At 42.6% G+C, this 20,079-nt stretch overlaps 3 protein-coding genes across 3 annotated transcripts; all 3 read left to right on the top strand.

The window, feature by feature from the left end:
- Positions 1–3,747: 3,747 nt before the first annotated feature.
- On the top strand, positions 3,748–14,455 carry mmp20b (matrix metallopeptidase 20b (enamelysin)). The gene is made up of 10 exons (XM_085245608.1): positions 3,748–4,102; positions 4,880–5,118; positions 5,952–6,100; positions 6,400–6,525; positions 6,621–6,779; positions 6,881–7,043; positions 7,190–7,323; positions 8,303–8,459; positions 13,665–13,768; positions 14,256–14,455. Exons 1-10 carry the CDS (start codon positions 3,968–3,970, stop codon positions 14,354–14,356), a joined length of 1,467 nt encoding a protein of 488 aa, XP_085101734.1. The 5' UTR covers positions 3,748–3,967; the 3' UTR covers positions 14,357–14,455.
- Positions 8,499–13,452, top strand: LOC146559549 (uncharacterized). Its single transcript, XM_085245151.1, has 2 exons — positions 8,499–11,006; positions 13,404–13,452. Exons 1-2 carry the CDS (start codon positions 9,085–9,087, stop codon positions 13,450–13,452), a joined length of 1,971 nt encoding a protein of 656 aa, XP_085101277.1. The 5' UTR covers positions 8,499–9,084.
- A 460-nt stretch (positions 14,456–14,915) lies between the features above and the next one.
- mmp20a (matrix metallopeptidase 20a (enamelysin)) lies at positions 14,916–19,576 on the top strand. Its single transcript, XM_085245609.1, has 10 exons — positions 14,916–15,026; positions 15,609–15,859; positions 16,589–16,737; positions 16,822–16,947; positions 17,095–17,256; positions 17,377–17,494; positions 17,576–17,718; positions 17,928–18,084; positions 18,496–18,599; positions 19,061–19,576. The coding sequence occupies exons 1-10, from the start codon at positions 14,916–14,918 to the stop codon at positions 19,159–19,161; spliced, it is 1,422 nt and encodes a 473-aa protein (XP_085101735.1). The 3' UTR covers positions 19,162–19,576.
- The last annotated feature ends 503 nt before the right edge of the window (positions 19,577–20,079 follow it).

Below are 20,079 nucleotides of genomic sequence, written 5' to 3'. Positions count from 1 at the left end.
TTGAGACAAAATTAAACGTAGGCTGGCGTGAGAGGCTGCATCCTGTGGAAATGGAAATCAAGCAAAAAATAATTTGTGTGGCAGGAAAGTTTATGTAAACATATAAACACATAAAATGATACAAGGAAAAACACCCCACCCATACATATATGTGTTTTTATATCCTTGTGGGGACATCTTGGGCTACGTTCACACTGCAGGTCTTAATGCTCAATTCCGATTTTTTGATCAAATCCGATTTTTTTGTCTGCTTGTTCACACTACAAATAAAATGTGACAGCAAACGTGCTCCTGTGTGAACCCTCAAAGCGGCCCGCATGCGCAAAAGAAGACGTCACACACAACACGCTCTGTTCAGACCCAGACCAAACAGTATTGTTTGACTGATGGCCGTTAATATAAAGACTTGTTTCGGACTTTACGTTCCCCAATTTTTCTTTAAGTTATTTACATATGGCCTAATAATGATCCTTATTGCAGTTTTAGAGAGGAGCGGTGCTTCAAAGGATAGTTGCAGATTTACTGTCAGAATCTGCAGATTATACAGTATAAATAAAATGTTTGCGCTTCCCAACAGCTCACTAACATCTACACGGGAGGGACAGGAAGCGTTCACGATGTCTTTTCGGGCGCTTCTCTGGCGCTGATAATTGGCGTCTGTTTTGTGTCAGTGACGTAAAACACGGATTTAATGCGACATCACCATTCACACAGCAGTCGCTTTTTGAAACATCAGATATGTATCGGATTCAGTACCACATACGAAAGTGACCCAGATCGGATTTGTAAATATCGGATTTGTGCCGTTCACACTGTCATACCATGATTGGATATGGGTCGCATAGGGTCAAAAAAGTCGGATTTGATGCGCTTTCGTGCAGTGCACGTAGCCTTATTGACACAATGCTTAGCTTACCCGGATATCCGGGTAGCTCATATATGACTCATGCATCTGGCTGTGTTAATCACCATTAAATAAATTAAATTAAATTAAATTAAATTGTTAGTCATCGTTGTTACTTTAGCACTTTGATTACCTACAGATTATATTCAGACAGTGAAATCTATAAATATATGACAGCCCACTGAAATGTGTTCAGTGAATTGTTGGAGTGGAAATGAAAAAAAAAGTACCTCAAACATGAAGTACGAAGGTGGCTAAATATAACAATAACCCTTTTGTGTTAACTGTCAAGTCATTCTTGTTTACACATACTCTCGAACAACAACAGAAGAGTCCAAACCAAAGATCTTTCTAGATAAAGGCGTTTACGTTCCGGATCAGCAAAGATAACCCTGATATGAGACGAGAACAGACGGATGGATAAATAAATAAAAGTAAAATAAATTAAAATAAAGACTGTTTTAAAGTGTGTGCAAAACTGGGAAAAGTGTGATTTGTTTTGCTAATGCAGTTAACTGCAGAAGTGTCAGTCATTTAGCTGCCATGAACATGTATTCATATTAATGATGACACTTCATAAATCATGGTGCTCTGCTCAACCTGAACTCTGTGACTGACTGAAAACATGGATGAATGTACTGCGGGACACCACAGGGTGGCAGCAGAAACTATAATCAGGAGCTTGAACGCTTTGTTTGTTAAAATTTGAAGTCATCTGATCTTTCTACAATGTTATCTTCGTTGAAAACAGACATTTATTGACAACATTTGCTATCTTCATCTCTCTCATCTGACATCTTATGTGTGGAAGGATGCAGCGCATTCTATTACATTGTTATACCACCACTAGGGGGAGCCAAAGTAGGAGCTCTATCCCTCCAATTTTACATTGACTGACTTCAAAGGGGCAGTTTGTTGCAGTGTGGTCTCAATTCTGTATTTTCTCATTTTTAAAACTGAAACACTGAAGCCTTTTTCTTGGAAAAAAATCATAATAAATACGGACATGATTCAGTTACAATAACAATTTTAATCATTCTTTTGAAGTTTGTGATTGACAAGCAACACAATAAATATTTTCCTTTAAATTATGGTAAAAATATTATTTGGAATTCATTTGGTCATTGAAGTTTTGTATTGATAATCTCTGATACTGTAACAACCCTTGTTATTGACAGTGCCTTGCTGTAAACTCATCTGTCAGGTGTTCAAAGTTTTGTAACTTTCAGGTTTATACTTTTTAACTCAGTTTTCAGGTTTTGTCACATCTGGCTGTGTAGCAAGCAGGATGTGGACCCAAACATCTAAAGAAAATCAGCTTCAATGCTGAACTCAATGCAAAATAACAAGACAGAGGGGAAATAAAATTAAATTCTTTTTTTTTTTTAAGTAAAACATGTCACCAAATACAAAGCAGTAATTAAGTAAACAAAAACAACAGACTACCATACAAACTTAACACAATGGGGAGACTTGACAGTAACAGGAGGCTAAATAGAATAAACAATAAAATACTAATAGCAAAACATGCTCTAACTGAAACAAGAAATTAAGGCTCAAGACATTAAGGTGATATTAAATACAATAATAAATTAAATTGAAACCTCTGGGTCCAAAACCCAGGATCAGGTTTATTTAAATACCACCAAATCACATCAAGTCACCTCAAGGTAAAAACCCTGCTGTATCCTTGAGAGCAAGCACTTTGTGAGAGTGGGAAGGAAAAACTGCCTTTTAACAGGAAGAAAACTCAGCAGAACCCCTCTCAGGGATCTGAAGCGACCATTTGGGGGTAGAGGGGAAGGAGAAGATAATTCTTAAACCCGTAACAAACTGGATTGATCCTACTTGTGATCCCAATCAGCTTGTAACCTTGCAGCTGCTGCCTGTGACCTCTTTCATCATGGCTGCTTTAAAATGATGTTAGTGCCTCCTCTTTTCTGCTTGGAACACAAAATCTTCCTTTCTTTTAGATTCCAGTTTATCTCACTGGTTGGGATTGGGGTTAGGTGTGCATATTGATGACGTGCAGCAGCCTGATTTTGAATTCAATTTGGGGCTCTTTGCTGTGTGTCTCCTCCTCCTCTCTTTCTTGTCTACTCTTGACTGTTGAACTGTCAAATATAGACAGAAAAGCCCCAAAATAAATGTTTTAAAACAAAAATCTTCCTTTCTTTCCACAAAACAGTGTAGGCTACGTTGTAAAGGTCTGCTGAAGTTGGCCCCATAACGCTCCACAATGACCAATCAACCTTAATTGTAGCCTGAAAGTACCACAGCACCACCATTGCCAGTTTAAGCACCCCGGGTGATGCCCAATGAGGCTTTAATCCCCTCCCTCTCAATTTAGGCTCCTGTTCTGTGAACTCTCTCATTCAGAGTTGTGACATGCATTTGCTAAAATGGGGACGAGAGCTGGCCTCGATGGGGTTATTTTAGGAGACCTAAAACGCGTGGGACGTGTTGCATCAGTCTGGAAGGAGTTTAAGCTGAGATTCCTCCACAGAAGCTCCATCACTATTACTCTATCACTGCTTAGTTATTAATGCTGTAAATTAAAAATAAACATGTTTGCGCCATGCCCATTCATAGCGATGGCAATGAGCACATAGTGAGGAATGTTTTACTCTATGTTGCCTCATGTTGTAGTTTCACCACTGATTCAGGATTATCTGTGAACCAGCGTGTTGCAAGTTAAAAACTCCGACTGCGCCGTGTCTCGCTCTGGTTTCACATATCTGCTGAATTGAAACAAGATTTTGAAATTGGAACTGTGCACTGCTCTTTATTTGATTTAAACCATCATTGGTGCAAACATGTCATGTGACAAAAATGTTCAAATGTCATTTTTTCTTTTTTTTTTCTTCTTCTTCTTCTTTTTTTTTGTCCTTGGCCCTTTCCAAACTCCTCCCTAATTTTGTAGTGCTGTCAGAGGCTTCCCTGGGATTTGCATGTGGTATGAGTCACAATGACCATTTAAAAGGCTTTCTCATTAACCAGAACTTCCATCTCCACATGCTTAAACTAGGCCACTGCAATTCACTGCAGCGTTAATTCTGTGAAATGCATGTCATGCTGCTCTCCTGCTGTGTTCTGGTCTTGCTTGTGCCCGGTCCAGGTTTTACGGCACCCACATTTACACCGAAGGAAGAAAGCACTCCTACACCAGAACCACAGGCTGACTTGAAGCTGGCCACAGTAAGTGTATAATTGCACGAGCTCCTTTTACAAATGTTTTCAGAGTGGACTGCATGTGAATTGATGTCTTGTACGATGCAAAGTCATGCTAAATTGTCAGTGATTTTACTGCAGGGTTAAAGAATTTGGAAGGATGCATTATTTCCTGTGCGTATTTTAAGATATTTCCTTTTATTACATTTGTTTTTATGTGGGTGGAGGGTGGAGGTACACAACTGCACTGCCCTCTCAGCCCTTGATGCTGTTATATTATATCCTTTAAAAGATTTGCTTGGCATTCCCATTTTCACATTCTTCTTCCCAATTTAATTCCTTACATCTATTTTTTTTTGTCTTTTCCTTTGAAGCAAGTTGCTTGTCTTTGTTCCATCTTGTGCCGACTTTTTATGCAAGTGTAATTGATAGTTGATGCTGAAAATAAGGGCATTTATGTTGAAGCCATGATAGCTCAGTCAGACGTTTTATAGCAGTTCATAATCTGTAATGCATGTTGTGATACAAGAATAAAGTTTTGCAGTAACTAGGTTAAAATTAAGAATCCAAAATTCTGACTTTAGCTAATTAAATTACTCCACTATTCAGTCAGTTTACGCCAACCACATTTTTCTTAATGATTAATTATTGGAATTAATAAACATTTGATTTATATATTTCTGTTGCATTTTATTTAAAATGATTGCTTTCTGTTTATTAAAGGTGCAGAATTGTTTTTTTGTTGTTGAGTGAATCAAACCCTCTTTTGTGCAAAATGCTATCTGATCTTAAATCTACTTTAAGGACTATCTCCAGCACTATTACCACCTACAAAATGATCCTCTGGGGCGCATGAAACGAAGCGGCCTCTCTTTTACCTCCAAGGTGAAAGACATGCAAATTTTCTTTGGGCTGAATGTGTCGGGAAGACTGGACTCGGATACCCTGGAGGTGATGAGGAGTCCTCGATGTGGCGTTCCAGACGTGGAGGAGTACAGCCACGCCCAGACGACGCGCTGGAATAAGAATGTCATCACCTACAGGTATTTACTGTGGTCTTCACTGATGCTTAATGATCATGCGTAATGAAAACTATCTGGAAATGAATGTTATATAGTGGGCATGTCTAACCTTGAATGAACTCAGGGGGGAAATAAAAAAACAAACTGTCTGGCTGTCTTCACCAAACCTCAGAAATATGTGAGGATCATTTTAAGAAGACAATAAACCCTTTGGCAGAAATGGAGAATAGCCACTGTCACAAATCCTTATGGCTTTTGGTTTGGGACTTCTGGCTTTGAGGGTCACTGTGGGCTTGTTAGAGTGCCAAGCTGACCATACATGCTTTAACTTATGTAACACTGTCTGAGACATCCTTATACATTCCTGTGCAGATTCATTTTGAGGCATGCCTGCTGGATTACATACTGAGTAAATGTATAATTAAAGAGTAACAAAGAAAGACAATTGTTTTTGTTGTTATTAAAAAAGAGACTTTATTCAAGTTAGTGTAATGTTTTGGTATCACGGAAATTTTTATTTCACAAAACCTTGCAGGAATAACCTAACCGTGGCACAGCTCCAGATCTCTCTCTTTAAAACAGTGAGACAGGGCATTGGCTTTAGTGGATGACTCCACCCCCTGAGTGCCCTTCTCTTGACTCTTTAACAGGAAGTTTACACAATAACTACACGATGTATGAAACTTGGTGAGGAGTTGGATGGAGAAAAAGGGAGACCATTCATTTTTGCTGCAGATCTGGATCACATTCAAAAGTTATGAAATAGAGAATTGGCCTAGAAAGATGGTGCTCTCTACAATACATTTGTATTGCGTGTGCAGTTTGATATTCATCAGCGTGTGTTGCTCTTGTAGCATTGGCAGATACACCAGAGATTTGCCTCGCAGCACTGTGGACTCTTTGATAGAGTCAGCTTTCAGCGTCTGGGCCAGAGCCAGCAGTCTGACGTTTGTCAGGTCAAACACTCGCAATGCTGACATCATGGTGGAGTTTGCGAGCTATGGTGGGTTTGTATTTTGTTCTACACGGTACAGTCATGGAATATAACAGAAAGAAAAGAAATTCTCAGCAGCTCTCAGCCTATTATCTTATGCAAATATAACAGAGCAGCAATTGTACACATAGGAAACTGCAGTAGTAATTTCATTGTTAACCAAGGTAGCGTCATCATGCACTGGCTGCTAAACTCAACTGACTCATTCAAATGAGGTGAAGAGAAGCCTATAATTTTCTTTTGGCATGAAAGAAAATGGTTTTCTCTTTGGTTTCTGTTTCGTGTTTGGCCTGGATTGTATCATTTAGCACACGGTGACTTGTTTCCATTTGACGGGCCTGGAAGGACACTGGCTCATGCTTTCGGTCCGGGGTCAGGAATCGGCGGGGACACACACTTTGATGATGCTGAGCGCTGGACAGCAGGAGAAACAGGTGCTGAACCAACCAAACTAGAAATAAAATTGGAAAAAAGAACGCTGGAAATCAATCACATCTTTACGAACGCACTTCTCTTTTTGCTGTTTCAGGTTTCAATCTGTTTGTAGTGGCAGCTCACGAGTTTGGCCATGCTTTGGGTCTGAAGCATTCCAGAAACCGAGAGTCACTGATGTTTCCAAACTACAAACCCTTCCGTTCAGCAAACCTGTTATCCAGTGAAGATGTAGCCAGCATCAAAGCACTTTACAGTAAACACTTTGGATGTATTCCTGAGTAATCCTCAAATTCAAATGCAGTTTTTGTGTGAAATAATTTTCCCAATTAACATATCTATATTTGCCTGTGTTAGGTCCTATCAGAGGTCATCTAAATAATCTTCTGACAAACTTTCATCGTAACAACTGGTTGTCTAGCGTACTATTCCCTCGACTCATGCGGGACAAATGTGCAGCAGACTTGACCTTTGATGCAGTTTCCACTCTCGGGGATTCCACCTTCTTCTTTAGAGAAAGGCATGTTGATGACTAATTTGCTTGAAGCTGTCCGTACCCTTTAGTCAAATCATCACAGCACCATTAGAAGATTTAAAAATACTATTTAAAACATGAAACATTGTATTTTTTAAAATAAATTAACTAACAATATTTCCTCATGCCAGGTATCTCTGGATTAAGCATAATCATGAGGATGACATCAAGGAGGGTCCCATCTCAAACTTTATGCCCAAGATTGAAACCAGCATTGATGCTGCCTTCTGGGTACCTCGCAGATCCACTGCTTACCTTATTCATGGTAACCACACAGTGTCACAGTTTTCAATAAATCTTGGGCTCTGTTGTGCCCTACCCCATAATTCTATGTAGTGCTCCCAAATAGCTTTCCTACTGCAGAAACCTTAGAATTGATAGTAATAACTATACACCTTTATATGCTCCTTCCTATGTGGAGTCCCTCAAGGTTCAATCCTTGAGCCACTTCTGAATTCATTATATATGTTACCTCTGGCTCCTACCATTGCTTTCCTGAGTGCAAATCTGTAAATCTCTGTTAAGCCTAACATGCTTGCTAAACTTCGATTGCTTTTATGGGAATTTCTGAATACATTTCAGAAATTTGAACAATTACCTAAAAAGCCCTACATTGCAGCTCCTGCTTATGCAGCAGAGACCTTATCTGATCTGGGCATTTTGACATTCTTACTTTAAATCCAGAAGTGACCACACTTTTGAGGTTGTAGTGCCTTTTCAGTTTGACTGAATCTGTGGTTTTCTTAAACTGTTAGAAACTCGTTTTTCTAGATTAGTGTTTCCATAACCTTTCTCACAGTCTGTGCATGTATGAACAAATGTAAGAATGTAAGCTTGACTGTGTGCTTGGATGGTGGGATATGTGCACTTTCTTTATGTATGATTTTGTGCACAAAGTACTTTTTAAATGTGATTTAAAGTTATTATTATTATTATTATTATTATTATTATTAATAATAATAATAATAATAATGATGATGATGATGATGATGATGATGATAATAATAATAATAATAATAATAATAATAATAATAATATTGTTATGCACACTTAAACTGTGTTATAATAACATTTAAAAAAGCAAAAGCCACAAAAAAATTCTGATGATTGAATCATTTTGACAATAATTTTATTATTGTCAAACAAAAAAAGTTCAGGTTTTTATTTGCATCTTTATGTGTAAAGCATATGTATATTAATAAACAAATAATGCATATTTACAAGGATACTCTTTTCTTGGACAGACTCCATGTTCTGGACAGTGAAAGGCTCTCTTGTGAAGGGAAAGCCCAGAGCACTAAGTCACTTTGGGTTTCCAGTCTGGGTTCAGGATGTAGATGCAGCAGTGCACATCGCCAAAACAGGACGAACTCTCTTCTTTATGCATGATATTTACTGGAGGTAAGACAATAAATGGATGGCATGTATCTGATACTGTCATGGTCCTGAGTCTGAGGACTCAGTGTTTTGTGTTTCCTTATGCTTTTGTTCATTCCGAGTGTGTATTCTGTTGTGATTTTGCCATTTGTTAGGTTTCTGTTCTTTGCCTGCCTGCTCCCACTTCTCTGTGTTCCCTCTGTCTGTCCATGGTGTTATTGTGTCTGCTCATGAGTCTGCCTGTCATGTTCAGTGTCCTGTCTGATTCTGTGTCAGTTTCCTGTTTTATTCTGAAAGTTCATGTCTCATGTCAGTGTGTTCAGTTTTACCTCTCCCCTGTCTCGTTAGCCTTATTGCTCCCAGCTGTGTCTCCCTCCTGTGGCCCATTCCCTGATTACTCCCCGTGTACTTAAGCCCTGTGTTTTCCTGTGCTCTCTGTGACGTCGTCCCTCATGTTGTGTGGATCTCCCTGTGTCTCTCTGCGTATGTTAGTTTACTTTTCCCAGTTTAGTTTTGTATTTCCTATGTTCTGCCATTCCAGCATTAAAGCTGTGATTTTGAGTTCATCCCCGTGTCTGTGAGTTTTGCGTTTGGGTCCTCCTCCTGCCTGCCACACAGCTGAGCCTTGACAGTACAACGTCACCACAACATGGACCCAGCAGACTTACCCGGGGAGAGCGATCTGATACGTGTCCAACGCCTAGTCGAGTGGATAACCCACACTTCCAATACAAGGGCAAAGATTGTGGGGATAAATGCTATCGAAGCAATCCTCAAAGGAAATTCTCATCTCCGCCAGGTCAGAGGATGTTTGGACTTATTGGCCAATTTGAATGAAGCCCGGGAGGCGGCGCGAACTCGGGAAATATCAGACTTGGCCCAGCAGCAACAGACAACAGCCACCCTGGAGCAGCCGCGTCAGTTTCACCGGCCGGATGAGGTTTTGCCCGGCCCTTTGGAGCTATCTGCGGGGAAGAAGCGTCGATCACGCCGCGGGCGCGCCACCCCACAGCCGGACGTTCGGACTTTTACATCGCCGACTGTGGTGAATAAGGACTCTTTTTCTGTGTCGAACCGTGGGACTATTCGTTCAGGGGTTGTGTTTTGTGCTACGGACGGTAATGTGAACAGTTTATCAGCTGCCCAGCCTCCTGACGCTCTCTTAGCTGCCCAGCTACAAGCTGCGTCTCCTGTGTCCCCGCTAGCACAGCCATTAACTCCACCACACGCTCCATTTTCACCTCTACCATCGCTTCAGTCATCAGTTCGGTCTGCCACTCAGTCGCCCTTAGTTCCGTCATCCACACTACCACCTGTTTCTCTTCCACCACAACCGTCGCTTCACCCAGCCACTCAGGCTGCTACTCAGTCAGTCATTCAACCCATAGCCCTGCCGTTAATATGCTCTGTAGCTGAGCCACTAGCCGCCCGACCCGCAGCCACTTCAGCCACTCCTCCACCCGTCACACCTCCACTACAACCATCACTGCAGTCTCTAGCGCAGTCACCTGCAGCTCTGCTTTCCCCAGTGCAGTCTCCAGTGTCCCCAGTGCAGTCTCCAGTGTCCCCAGTGCAGTCTCCTGCAGCCCTGCTGTCCCCAGTGCAGCCTCCTTTAGCACAGTCACCCACTCAACCACCAGCACCACAACCGTCACTACCTCTAGTTCATTCCCCTGTGAAGTCATTAACTCCACCACCTACTCCACTCTCACCACCACCGTTACTACAGACATCAGTTCAGTCCCCTGTGCAGTCATTTACTTCTCCACCGTTAGCAGCTCAGGTCCCCGTGTGTCCAGCAGCTCAGGTCCCCGTGTGTCCAGCAGCTCAGGTCCCCGTGTGTCCAGCAGCTCAGCTCGCACCTGAACCTTTGGCCCAGTTCCCCGTAGCAGTGCAGTTTTCTAGCCAGCTTAACATTGAGCCCGGGGTCCCAATCCTCTCTGGCTCTACATCGGCTCCTGCTGGAAGCTCGGATGAGCTCATCCAGGACTCCGCGGCTCCCACGCCGCCATCTACCTCGTCCGCTGGGGGTTCCAGTGAGCCCGGCCAGCACCTCCCTGTCTCCGCTGGAGGGTCCGAGGGGCCCGTTCAGCCTCCCGTCTCCGCTGGAGGGTCCGAGGGGCCCGTTCAGCCTCCCGTCTCCGCTGGAGGGTCCGAGGGGCCCGTTCAGCCTCCCGTCTCCGCTGGAGGGTCCGAGGGGCCCGTTCAGCCTCACGCCGCATCAGCTGGAGGGCCCGAGGAGCCTGTCCAGCCGCCATCTGCGACCGCCTCGTCATCGCCTGGCCCGGCTACATCCGCCTGTGCTGCAGCTCCGCCTGGCCCGGCCTCAGCCTCTGCAGCTCCGCCTGGCCCGGCCTCAGCCTCTGCAGCTCCGCCTGGCCCGGCCTCAGCCTCTGCAGCTCCGCCTGGCCCGGCCTCAGCCTCTGCAGCTCCACCTGGCCCGGCCTCCGAGTCTTCGTCCTCGCCTGGCCCGGCCTCCGAGTCTTCGTCCTCGCCTGGCCCGGCCTCCGAGTCTTCGTCCTCGCCTGGCCCGGCCTCCGAGTCTTCGTCCTCGCCTGGCCCGGCCTCCGAGTCTTCGTCCTCGCCTGGCCCGGCCTCCGAGTCTTCGTCCTCGCCTGGTCCGGCCTCAGAGCCTTCGTCTGCCGCAGCCTCCTCTTCAGAGCCTTCGTCTGCCGCAGCCTCCTCTTCAGAGCCTTCGTCTGCCGCAGCCTCCTCTTCAGAGCCTTCGTCTGCCGCAGCCTCCTCTTCAGAGCCTTCGTCTGCCGCAGCCTCCTCTTCAGAGCCTTCGTCTGCCGCAGCCTCCTCTTCAGAGCCTTCGTCTGCCGCAGCCTCCTCTTCAGAGCCTTCGTCTGCCGCAGCCTCCTCTTCAGAGCCTTCGTCTGCCGCAGCCTCCTCTTCAGAGCCTTCGTCTGCCGCAGCCTCCTCTTCAGAGCCTTCGTCTGCCGCAGCCTCCTCTTCAGAGCCTTCGTCTGCCGCAGCCTCCTCTTCAGAGCCTTCGTCTGCCGCAGCCTCCTCTTCAGAGCCTTCGTCTGCCGCAGCCTCCTCTTCAGAGCCTTCGTCTGCCGCAGCCTCCTCTTCAGAGCCTTCGTCTGCCGCAGCCTCCTCTTCAGAGCCTTCGTCTGCCGCAGCCTCCTCTTCAGAGCCTTCGTCTGCCGCAGCCTCCTCTTCAGAGCCTTCGTCTGCCGCAGCCTCCTCTTCAGAGCCTTCGTCTGCCGCAGCCTCCTCATCAGCTGCCTCGTCTGGTCCAGCCTCCTCATCAGCTGCCTCGTCTGGTCCAGCCTCCTCATCAGCTGCCTCGTCTGGTCCAGCCTCCTCATCAGCTGCCTCGTCTGGTCCAGCCTCCTCATCAGCTGCCTCGTCTGGTCCAGCCTCCTCATCAGCTGCCTCGTCTGGTCCAGCCTCCTCATCAGCTGCCTCGTCTGGTCCAGCCTCCTCATCAGCTGCCTCGTCTGGTCCAGCCTCCTCATCAGCTGCCTCGTCTGGTCCAGCCTCCTCATCAGCTGCCTCGTCTGGTCCAGCCTCCTCATCAGCTGCCTCGTCTGGTCCAGCATCCTCATCAGCTGCCTCGTCTGGTCCAGCATCCTCATCAGCTGCCTCGTCTGGTCCAGCATCCTCATCAGCTGCCTCGTCTGGTCCAGCATCCTCATCAGCTGCCTCGTCTGGCCCTGCGCCCACCGGGCCATGGCCGGCACGCCTGGGACTGGAGGGCCGCCGCTGCCTTCCGCGCGGTCGGCCTCCTGAACTGCTCCGTCGTCTCCTTCGCCGCCGCCGCTGCCTTCCGCGCGGTCGGCCTCCTGAACTGCTCCGTCGTCTCCTTCGTCGCCGCCGTTGCCTTGCGCACGGCCGGCCTCCTGAACTGTTCCCACGTCGCCGCCGTTGCCTTGCGCACGGCCGGCCTCCTGAACTGTTCCCACGTCGCCGCCGTTGCCTTGCGCACGGCCGGCCCCCTGAACTGCTCTGTGTTTGGGTTGTTTTCTTGGGCTCCGGTGTTTGCTGTGCTCTTCTTTTGTTTTCTGTTCCGAGCCCTCCGTCCTGGGCCCCCGCCGCCCGCCCTGGGTTGTTTTCTGTTTGGTTTTGTTTTTCTGTGTTTGGGCTGTCTGGAGCCAGCCCTTGAGGGGGGGGTACTGTCATGGTCCTGAGTCTGAGGACTCAGTGTTTTGTGTTTCCTTATGCTTTTGTTCATTCCGAGTGTGTATTCTGTTGTGATTTTGCCATTTGTTAGGTTTCTGTTCTTTGCCTGCCTGCTCCCACTTCTCTGTGTTCCCTCTGTCTGTCCATGGTGTTATTGTGTCTGCTCATGAGTCTGCCTGTCATGTTCAGTGTCCTGTCTGATTCTGTGTCAGTTTCCTGTTTTATTCTGAAAGTTCATGTCTCATGTCAGTGTGTTCAGTTTTACCTCTCCCCTGTCTCGTTAGCCTTATTGCTCCCAGCTGTGTCTCCCTCCTGTGGCCCATTCCCTGATTACTCCCCGTGTACTTAAGCCCTGTGTTTTCCTGTGCTCTCTGTGACGTCGTCCCTCATGTTGTGTGGATCTCCCTGTGTCTCTCTGCGTATGTTAGTTTACTTTTCCCAGTTTAGTTTTGTATTTCCTATGTTCTGCCATTCCAGCATTAAAGCTGTGATTTTGAGTTCATCCCCGTGTCTGTGAGTTTTGCGTTTGGGTCCTCCTCCTGCCTGCCACACAGCCGAGCCTTGACAGATAAAGATCAAGTAAATGTTTCCCCCAGTGCAATTAAAACTTTTATTTGCAGGCAGGTTCACACATTAGGACATTTTACTTTGCTGAGCTTGATTATTTGATGTGATTTAACTCAACTGCTTTTGCTCCACAGGATTATATTATCATGCCTTGGGCCATTTCTTTGTTTTTCTTTTATGAGTTCGGGGAAGAAGAGACTTGATGAATGCATGTATGCGGGAACAGCAAATTGAATTAAATCAAATTATACTCTTCTTCTCCTATTTTAGCCACAGTAAAGTGTTGTTTAAAGACTGTGTGGTATTAATGGAGGTATAATGCCATAGCAGGGACAAATGACAAAGCAGATGTCAATATGGACTTTTAAAAAGTTGGGCTCAGATATGACTAAAGGATTCCCTCTGTCATTTGGACCTCACGGAGAGAGAGGAAAAGGTTCACTGTACACAAGTTACATGTTTAGTCCAATCTTTGAACGACAAACAGATGATTGTGAGTCACGAGTTCTAACAGGGTTACATTACTTGCAGTTACAACGAAAACCGAAAGGTTATGGATTTTGGTTACCCAAGGTTCATCAGTGAGGGCTTTCCTGGACTCAACAGCACAATAAATGCAGCTCTTCATAAAGATGGTGAGGAAAATATTACACCCTACCAAGTGCATGCTTTTTGTTTGATTAAATCTTTCTTTATGCAGTAACTACTTAACATACATATCAACAGTACTAGGTGATAATCCTGTCTGATTGTTTAGGATGTAGGTTTGGCTGTGTTTTAATGGCTTTTGCAAGTTTCATTATCATTGGTAGCAAATGAATGCTCATTTAAATTCAATACCAGCTCTGTGGAGTTCAGTCTGAGCAGAGCATGTGGTTCCCCACTTAGATTTAAATGGTATAATTTACCACTTAAAATGCTTGATATGATATACTAAAATTTTTCTGTATGATATATATGAGACACTCATTGTGTAAATCATTGACATCAACATCAACAAACTGGAGGAAGGAAATCTAGAAAATCTAACATGAAAAAGTAGAAATGCAGTATGTAAATTATTTCATTTGCATATTAAAAATCTTATTTTGTTGTTTTTGTTTTTTTCTTTTCTCATCTTAGGCTTCATCTACTTCTTTGTGGGACCACAAGTCTACAAATACGACTACACGCAGAAACTTGTTGTAGGAGTTGAGAAAGCAAATTCCTGGCTTGGTTGTTAAAGTACTGTCTGAAATCCATGCAACAATGATATTAGCTAAATTAAAGAGGGCAAATGGAAACACATTGTACTTCTCAGTTTTTAGCGGTATTCTATTTATCAGTAGTCATGTCATGTCAAAATAAAGAATTACAATTGAAAACTTGCTATTAGATTTTTGTAGTTTTTCTATGCCAATCATATTTTCTAATCATGCCTTTGCTGATCAGCATATGAAGTTTGTTTGATTTATAGATGTAAAGAAATCCACATGAGGTATAGACGCATATAAACATGAGACAGTGTACATTAAGTTTTTCTCCTACCTGACTGAGCAGGAAAAAATGCAGTTTTCTATGCTATGGAACAAACCGTACATATGATTATCGCCATTATAGACAGAAAAGCCAGACATATGTAGACATTTCATTGTGAGGTTATAACCACAAAACCTCTCGGGGCAAATATACCCAGCTTTAACAGCCATCGTGGAGCACTTTGGGGCCATGTGATTGCAAAACAAGCTCAGGAATACTCCCATATAAAAAATGTGAAGCGTGGTTGAAATGTGCATTTAAAACATGGATTTGTTGTGGATACCCGTTTTGGGCTCTCTGATGTTGGTGGAAATCTTGTGGACTCTACCCATTGACAAAGATCAGCAGAGGCTTGAGGATGTGGAGCTGGCTGAGGTTTGTGAATGGATGAAAGGCTTACGAACTTTGTGTAAAAACCATATAAATTAGAATTGTTGTTTCAGTTAGAAATGTTGGAGATAATGTTTGTAGAACCTTTAATGTAAGACTGTGAAGACTGCAATGGCTTCAATTAAAATGGTAGAATTATGAGTGTATTTCGTTTATTTAAACTAGTAGTGCTACAGTTCAGTGTGTGTGTTTTCTTGCTATTAAACATATGATACATTCACAAAATTTCTATTTGAAGCGTCCTGCATTTTTTTTCCTTTCACTTGTTTTGAAGTTTATGTGTAAGCATCTGAAAAAAAAACTGAATTGAACCAACATCTGTGATACAGTTTCTTTTCCTTTTTAAACTCGCTTGCTCTCTCTTTTCAGCTGTTACAATAATAAGCAGGAGGGAATCTTCCTCATCTTTGCTAGACTGACATATTTAACATATTTTATTAGGTGTTTAAGGAAGAGAAATAATTAAATATGTTTTAGATTACATGTAAAAAATTATTAATAAAATCCAGCTTTACATTTTACACACCTCGTCCTAAGCGTCCAGATCTCAACTCTTCATCTCAACAGGATTACCTCAAGAGGTTTTACAGTCTGAATCTGGGAGACCACAGGCCTCCAGTAAGAAGTGTGAGGTCTGCATCCACCATGGAGGAGAAGATCCAAGAAATGCAAAACTTCTTTGGTCTGAAGGAAACAGGAAATATGGACCCTCACACCCTGAATGTGATGAAGGAAGCAAGGTGTGGAGTTCCGGATGTGGACAACTTTGCCTTTTACCCTAATAGGCCTAAATGGAAGAACCACATCATCACATACACGTGAGATTGCATTTTCCATGTTTCCCAGATTTCACAGCAATCTGCCGTTATTTGTGAATGTAGTCAAATGGCGTAAAAGATTAAAAACTCTGAGAGAAAATATTAACAAGTGTAGTGTACAATCTTACAATATTGTACTATTATTTTAAGTTAAGTTTATTAGTTACTTGACTTCCACATTTCGTTTGTTGAAGCATGTATAGAAAGGGAGTTTGAATGAATAGTTCTGTACTGCAAAGACTCATTGGAACATGAAGTTTTCTTATTGGTTATTTTTCATTTTGCTGGGTTTAGACTTCCTTGTTGTGAATGTATGATGTGGTTTACAGCATAATTCCAGCAACTGTGTGGTGTAATAAGAGGTAAAATTGATATGTATGTAATAAGAATGAATAAGAATGTGAATTCTGGATATGAAGGTTTGAATATGCAGATCGAAGGCCCTGAATAGCACGAGGAATCTTCTTTTTATAGATATAAATCTAAAGCAAATAAACTGTTGATGGCAATAGCATGAAATATAGTAGGAACGCTAAATAATGCTATAATAGCAACGATTAACAATATTATACTGTAGAGTTTATATTCCACTTTTGCAATTAGAAAATAATCTCGTAAATTGCTTAAAATTTCTTTTGACCACCAGAGGATATGCTAGTATTTGTAGCAACATATGTTGAAACATGTTGTTCCTGATGCCTCATGTTTTTCTCAATTGCTGGCATGCAGGATTGCCAGATACACTCCAGACATGAAGAAAGAGGATGTGGAAAAGTCTGTTCGTTCAGCCTTGAAGATGTGGAGCGATGCAACCCCGCTGAAGTTCATCAAAATCAACCATCGAAAAGCTGATATTGTCTTCTCTTTTTCTCGCAGAAGTAACTGTGAAAACGTGTCTAAGGACTTTTAATCGTGACTTTTAATTATGATTAATAAAAATCAGATCCTGTGTTTTCCTGTAGCTCATGGAGATTTCTTTCCCTTCGATGGACCTGGGGGCGTGTTGGCTCATGCCTTCATGCCAGGAATGGGGATGGGTGGAGATGTGCACTTTGATGAGGATGAAACATGGACGGCAGGGACTCAAGGTTTGTCAGTCAAAACATGAATGCAGTTTGAAAGCCCAAAGATGACACTAGGCAAAAATTGGGAATTAAATACATATTCTGAGCCAGACAGAAGCATTCCAGCAGTTTGTAATGAAATAATAACAACTATTTGCAACTGTGTTTCAGGTTACAGCCTGTTGAGTGTTGCAGCTCATGAACTTGGCCACTCACTTGGTTTGACTCACTCTAGAGACCCCTCTGCTATCATGTACCCCAATTACAGACATCAGAGCAATGCCAAGTACTCGCTCTCTAACGATGATGTGAGGGGTATCCAAACTCTGTATGGTAAAGAACAAAACATAAAACATTTGAAATATTGAATTCATAAATCGTTAAACACTGAAATAAAATTCTCAGAGCGTATTATATATTATATACAATGTTTTCTATGTGACTATTTCACAGGTAGGCCCAACAAAAAGATGGAAACCCAGGTGGCTTCAAAAAAATGTGACCCAACATTTCCCCAACTTTTTGATGCAGTAACACTGATTGAAAATGAGATTTGTTTCTTTAAAAACAGGTACAATGTATTGCCACTTAAAGGTGCACAACATCTTAAATAACCTCTCAACAGCAACTCACTTTTCTTGTTTCATTGCAGACACATGTGGATGAGAACAACAAGGACAACTTATTGGAATCGTTTAACACAAGGCCACATTACCACATATTTACCGAGCATCAGTTCTCAGATTGATGCCGCTTATGACATCCCAGCCAAAGGCGTGGCGTACATATTCACCGGTACAGTAATGGGCAGCCTGCAAAGCATCACTTAGATGTTGTCAGCATGACAAGGCTTGATTTCCAGTAGCAGAACACGCAAATTACAGCCTTGTGCAACATAAGTGTTGCAGTTCATGCAAGAGGCTCATTGAGTTTGGCCGGGATTGTGGTACGTTGCTGTTTTTCATAGTGTCCCCAAATCCAGTGACATGGCTGTGTTTTTCCAGGTCATAAGTACTGGGTGGTTGAACAGCTTAAGATGAAAAGTCGCGCTGGCTCCATTTACGAGTACGGCTTCTCTTCCAGAGTCAGGCGGGTTGATGCTGCTGTGCATGTCAGCGAATACGGGAAAACAATGTTCTTCGTAGGAGAGTTTTATTACAGGTAACTTTTTAAAGTGCCGCTTTACAGTTAGAATTGTTCTCTGTTCTGATTTATACTTTAACATGATGAAAGTCACAGGACAACCTGACCTGTATATGGCTGATTATAGCTGGAGCTAAACTGACCCCAACCTCATTGTTATTTCTGCCATTAATCGATAAGTTGTTTGGTCTGTAAATATCACACACTAGCTTAAATCACTAAGCTTCTGTCTAGTCTAAATTGAACTACATTCAGTTTACAAAAATATAAGCAAAAAGAAGCAACAAATATAATCAGCATATAATAATCAACGGTTAATTCTGGCATTAAGTAAATGATGTTTTTGCTTTAAATGTCTTTGACATTGCCACACTAAAAAATGTACTAATGTTTTTCATATATTTCAACTTTATATATTTGAATGATCAGGTATGATGAGCACAATAGGAGAATGGACCCTGGCTTCCCCAGACTCATCCGAAACGATTGGTCTGGAGTCCCCAGAAGGGTTGATGCTGCATTTAAGTTACAAGGTAAAAAAATAAAAAGGAAAAAAAGACTCAGGAAGTTCAAAATGTGGACCTTAGCAGCCAGCTGCAAATAGAGTACAACTGAAATAGAAGTTGTAATTTCTTTTTTCATTTTTTTAAAACCGAGTTTAGGTTTAGGTAGTAGACGGGTGGAGTTTACCACACCAAACACACTTTGAAACACCATCTAGTTTCAGGAACGATATAAATTTGACAAGTAGAAATAGAATACTATTCAGAGGCAAACATGGCTGTGCACATGCCAGGCAATCACACTCCACTCACTCACACTTAAAGGATCTACAGGAGCCATGTCTCACGCTCTGTTTTACTTACTGTTTCATTCTCACTTAACATGTGGGTGGATTTTGGCACCAAAGCTCTGTATGCTTTAGAGGGGGGGAAATCATAGTGTGAGCTGAGATACATCCACTCACTGTTTTTGTATGATTTTCTTTTCACAGGTAGCATCTTTCTCCTCTGTGGAACAAAATCCTACCAGTATGACTTCAGACAAAAACAAGTGGTGAATGTAATTCCAGGAAAGTCTTGGCTGGGATGCTGAATTGAAACAGACGTGAGAAAGACAGCGAGAATTCCTCAGTTATAAAATTACAAAAAACCCTCTGAATATGTTAAGCTAAGATAACCATGTAGCGGTATAGTAGTTGTGCTACATTTTTTAAGCATATGTGTACTTGTATGTGAATTATACTAACCCTATCTCTGATTATACTAATCCTGTGTCTCATTCGTTGCTGTTGTACATTGGTAGTAATACTTCTTAATCTGTGCATGAATATACTAAGTACTTATACTGTGAGAGTCAAATGTAAGGTGTACATTTTTGTCAGTACTCTACACGTATTCAAACCCATGTACTCAAATCTTCTTTCAAAATGTACATCCAGTTAAATTACACCTTCAGGAAACCTCTAAAAAGCTTACCAGTGAACTCAACAGGATGTTTGTTATTAAACTCACCTCAATAAAACAGAATATTTGTGAAGTGCCCCACGACTATCTTTGCAATGCTGGAATCTTACATATTCTTATTAGCAAAAACAATATGCAAATACCCCAAAAAGTGCAGGGGAAAGGCTTTTGTTCTAAATTGCTCTTAAGATTTGTTGCAAATGACAGCCTCTCAATGCACACTAGTGACGCTCACGCTACATTAAACATAATTGTATTAATTAAAACACAAAAATATTGATTGAATGTTCAATATAAAAACACAAAAATGTTGGCAAATGCATTATTTTTTCTTGATAGAGTGGTTTATGCTTTAATTCGATGGTTTTGGAAACATAAGCCTCATTTAATTGGATGCTCCCGCCTGCAGCAGCTTTAGCACACTGTACCTATACCCCCTCCCAAAAAATAGACAAAATAATGAGGAAATTTGGGATAAAACTATTTAAGCGTCTCTCTCAAAATGACAACATCAGCACAAAAACATGATCTAAACAACCTTTTTTAG

Source organism: Mchenga conophoros, linkage group LG14, assembly GCF_057382185.1.
Source record: "Mchenga conophoros isolate Kocher_MC1m ecotype Shallow Benthic linkage group LG14, M_conophoros_male_GT1.1, whole genome shotgun sequence".
NCBI classification, from domain to species: Eukaryota; Metazoa; Chordata; class Actinopteri; order Cichliformes; family Cichlidae; genus Mchenga; species Mchenga conophoros.
This window is presented reverse-complemented; position numbering and strand designations above follow the sequence as displayed.

Excerpts from the sequence above, each read along its gene's own strand:
- mmp20b (XM_085245608.1), top strand. The coding sequence starts at position 3,968 with ATGCATGTCATGCTGCTCTCCTGCTGTGTTCTGGTCTTGCTTGTGCCC. Across the intron at positions 4,103-4,879 it reads CTGACTTGAAGCTGGCCACA|GACTATCTCCAGCACTATTA; the intron begins GTAAGTGTATAA and ends ATCTACTTTAAG. Across the intron at positions 6,101-6,399 it reads GGTGGAGTTTGCGAGCTATG|CACACGGTGACTTGTTTCCA; the intron begins GTGGGTTTGTAT and ends TGTATCATTTAG.
- LOC146559549 (XM_085245151.1), top strand. The coding sequence starts at position 9,085 with ATGGACCCAGCAGACTTACCCGGGGAGAGCGATCTGATACGTGTCCAA. Across the intron at positions 11,007-13,403 it reads TCGCCTGGCCCGGCCTCCGA|CCACAGTAAAGTGTTGTTTA; the intron begins GTCTTCGTCCTC and ends CTCCTATTTTAG.
- mmp20a (XM_085245609.1), top strand. The coding sequence starts at position 14,916 with ATGGATTTGTTGTGGATACCCGTTTTGGGCTCTCTGATGTTGGTGGAA. Across the intron at positions 17,719-17,927 it reads CGTGGCGTACATATTCACCG|GTCATAAGTACTGGGTGGTT; the intron begins GTACAGTAATGG and ends GTGTTTTTCCAG. Across the intron at positions 18,085-18,495 it reads GTAGGAGAGTTTTATTACAG|GTATGATGAGCACAATAGGA; the intron begins GTAACTTTTTAA and ends TTGAATGATCAG.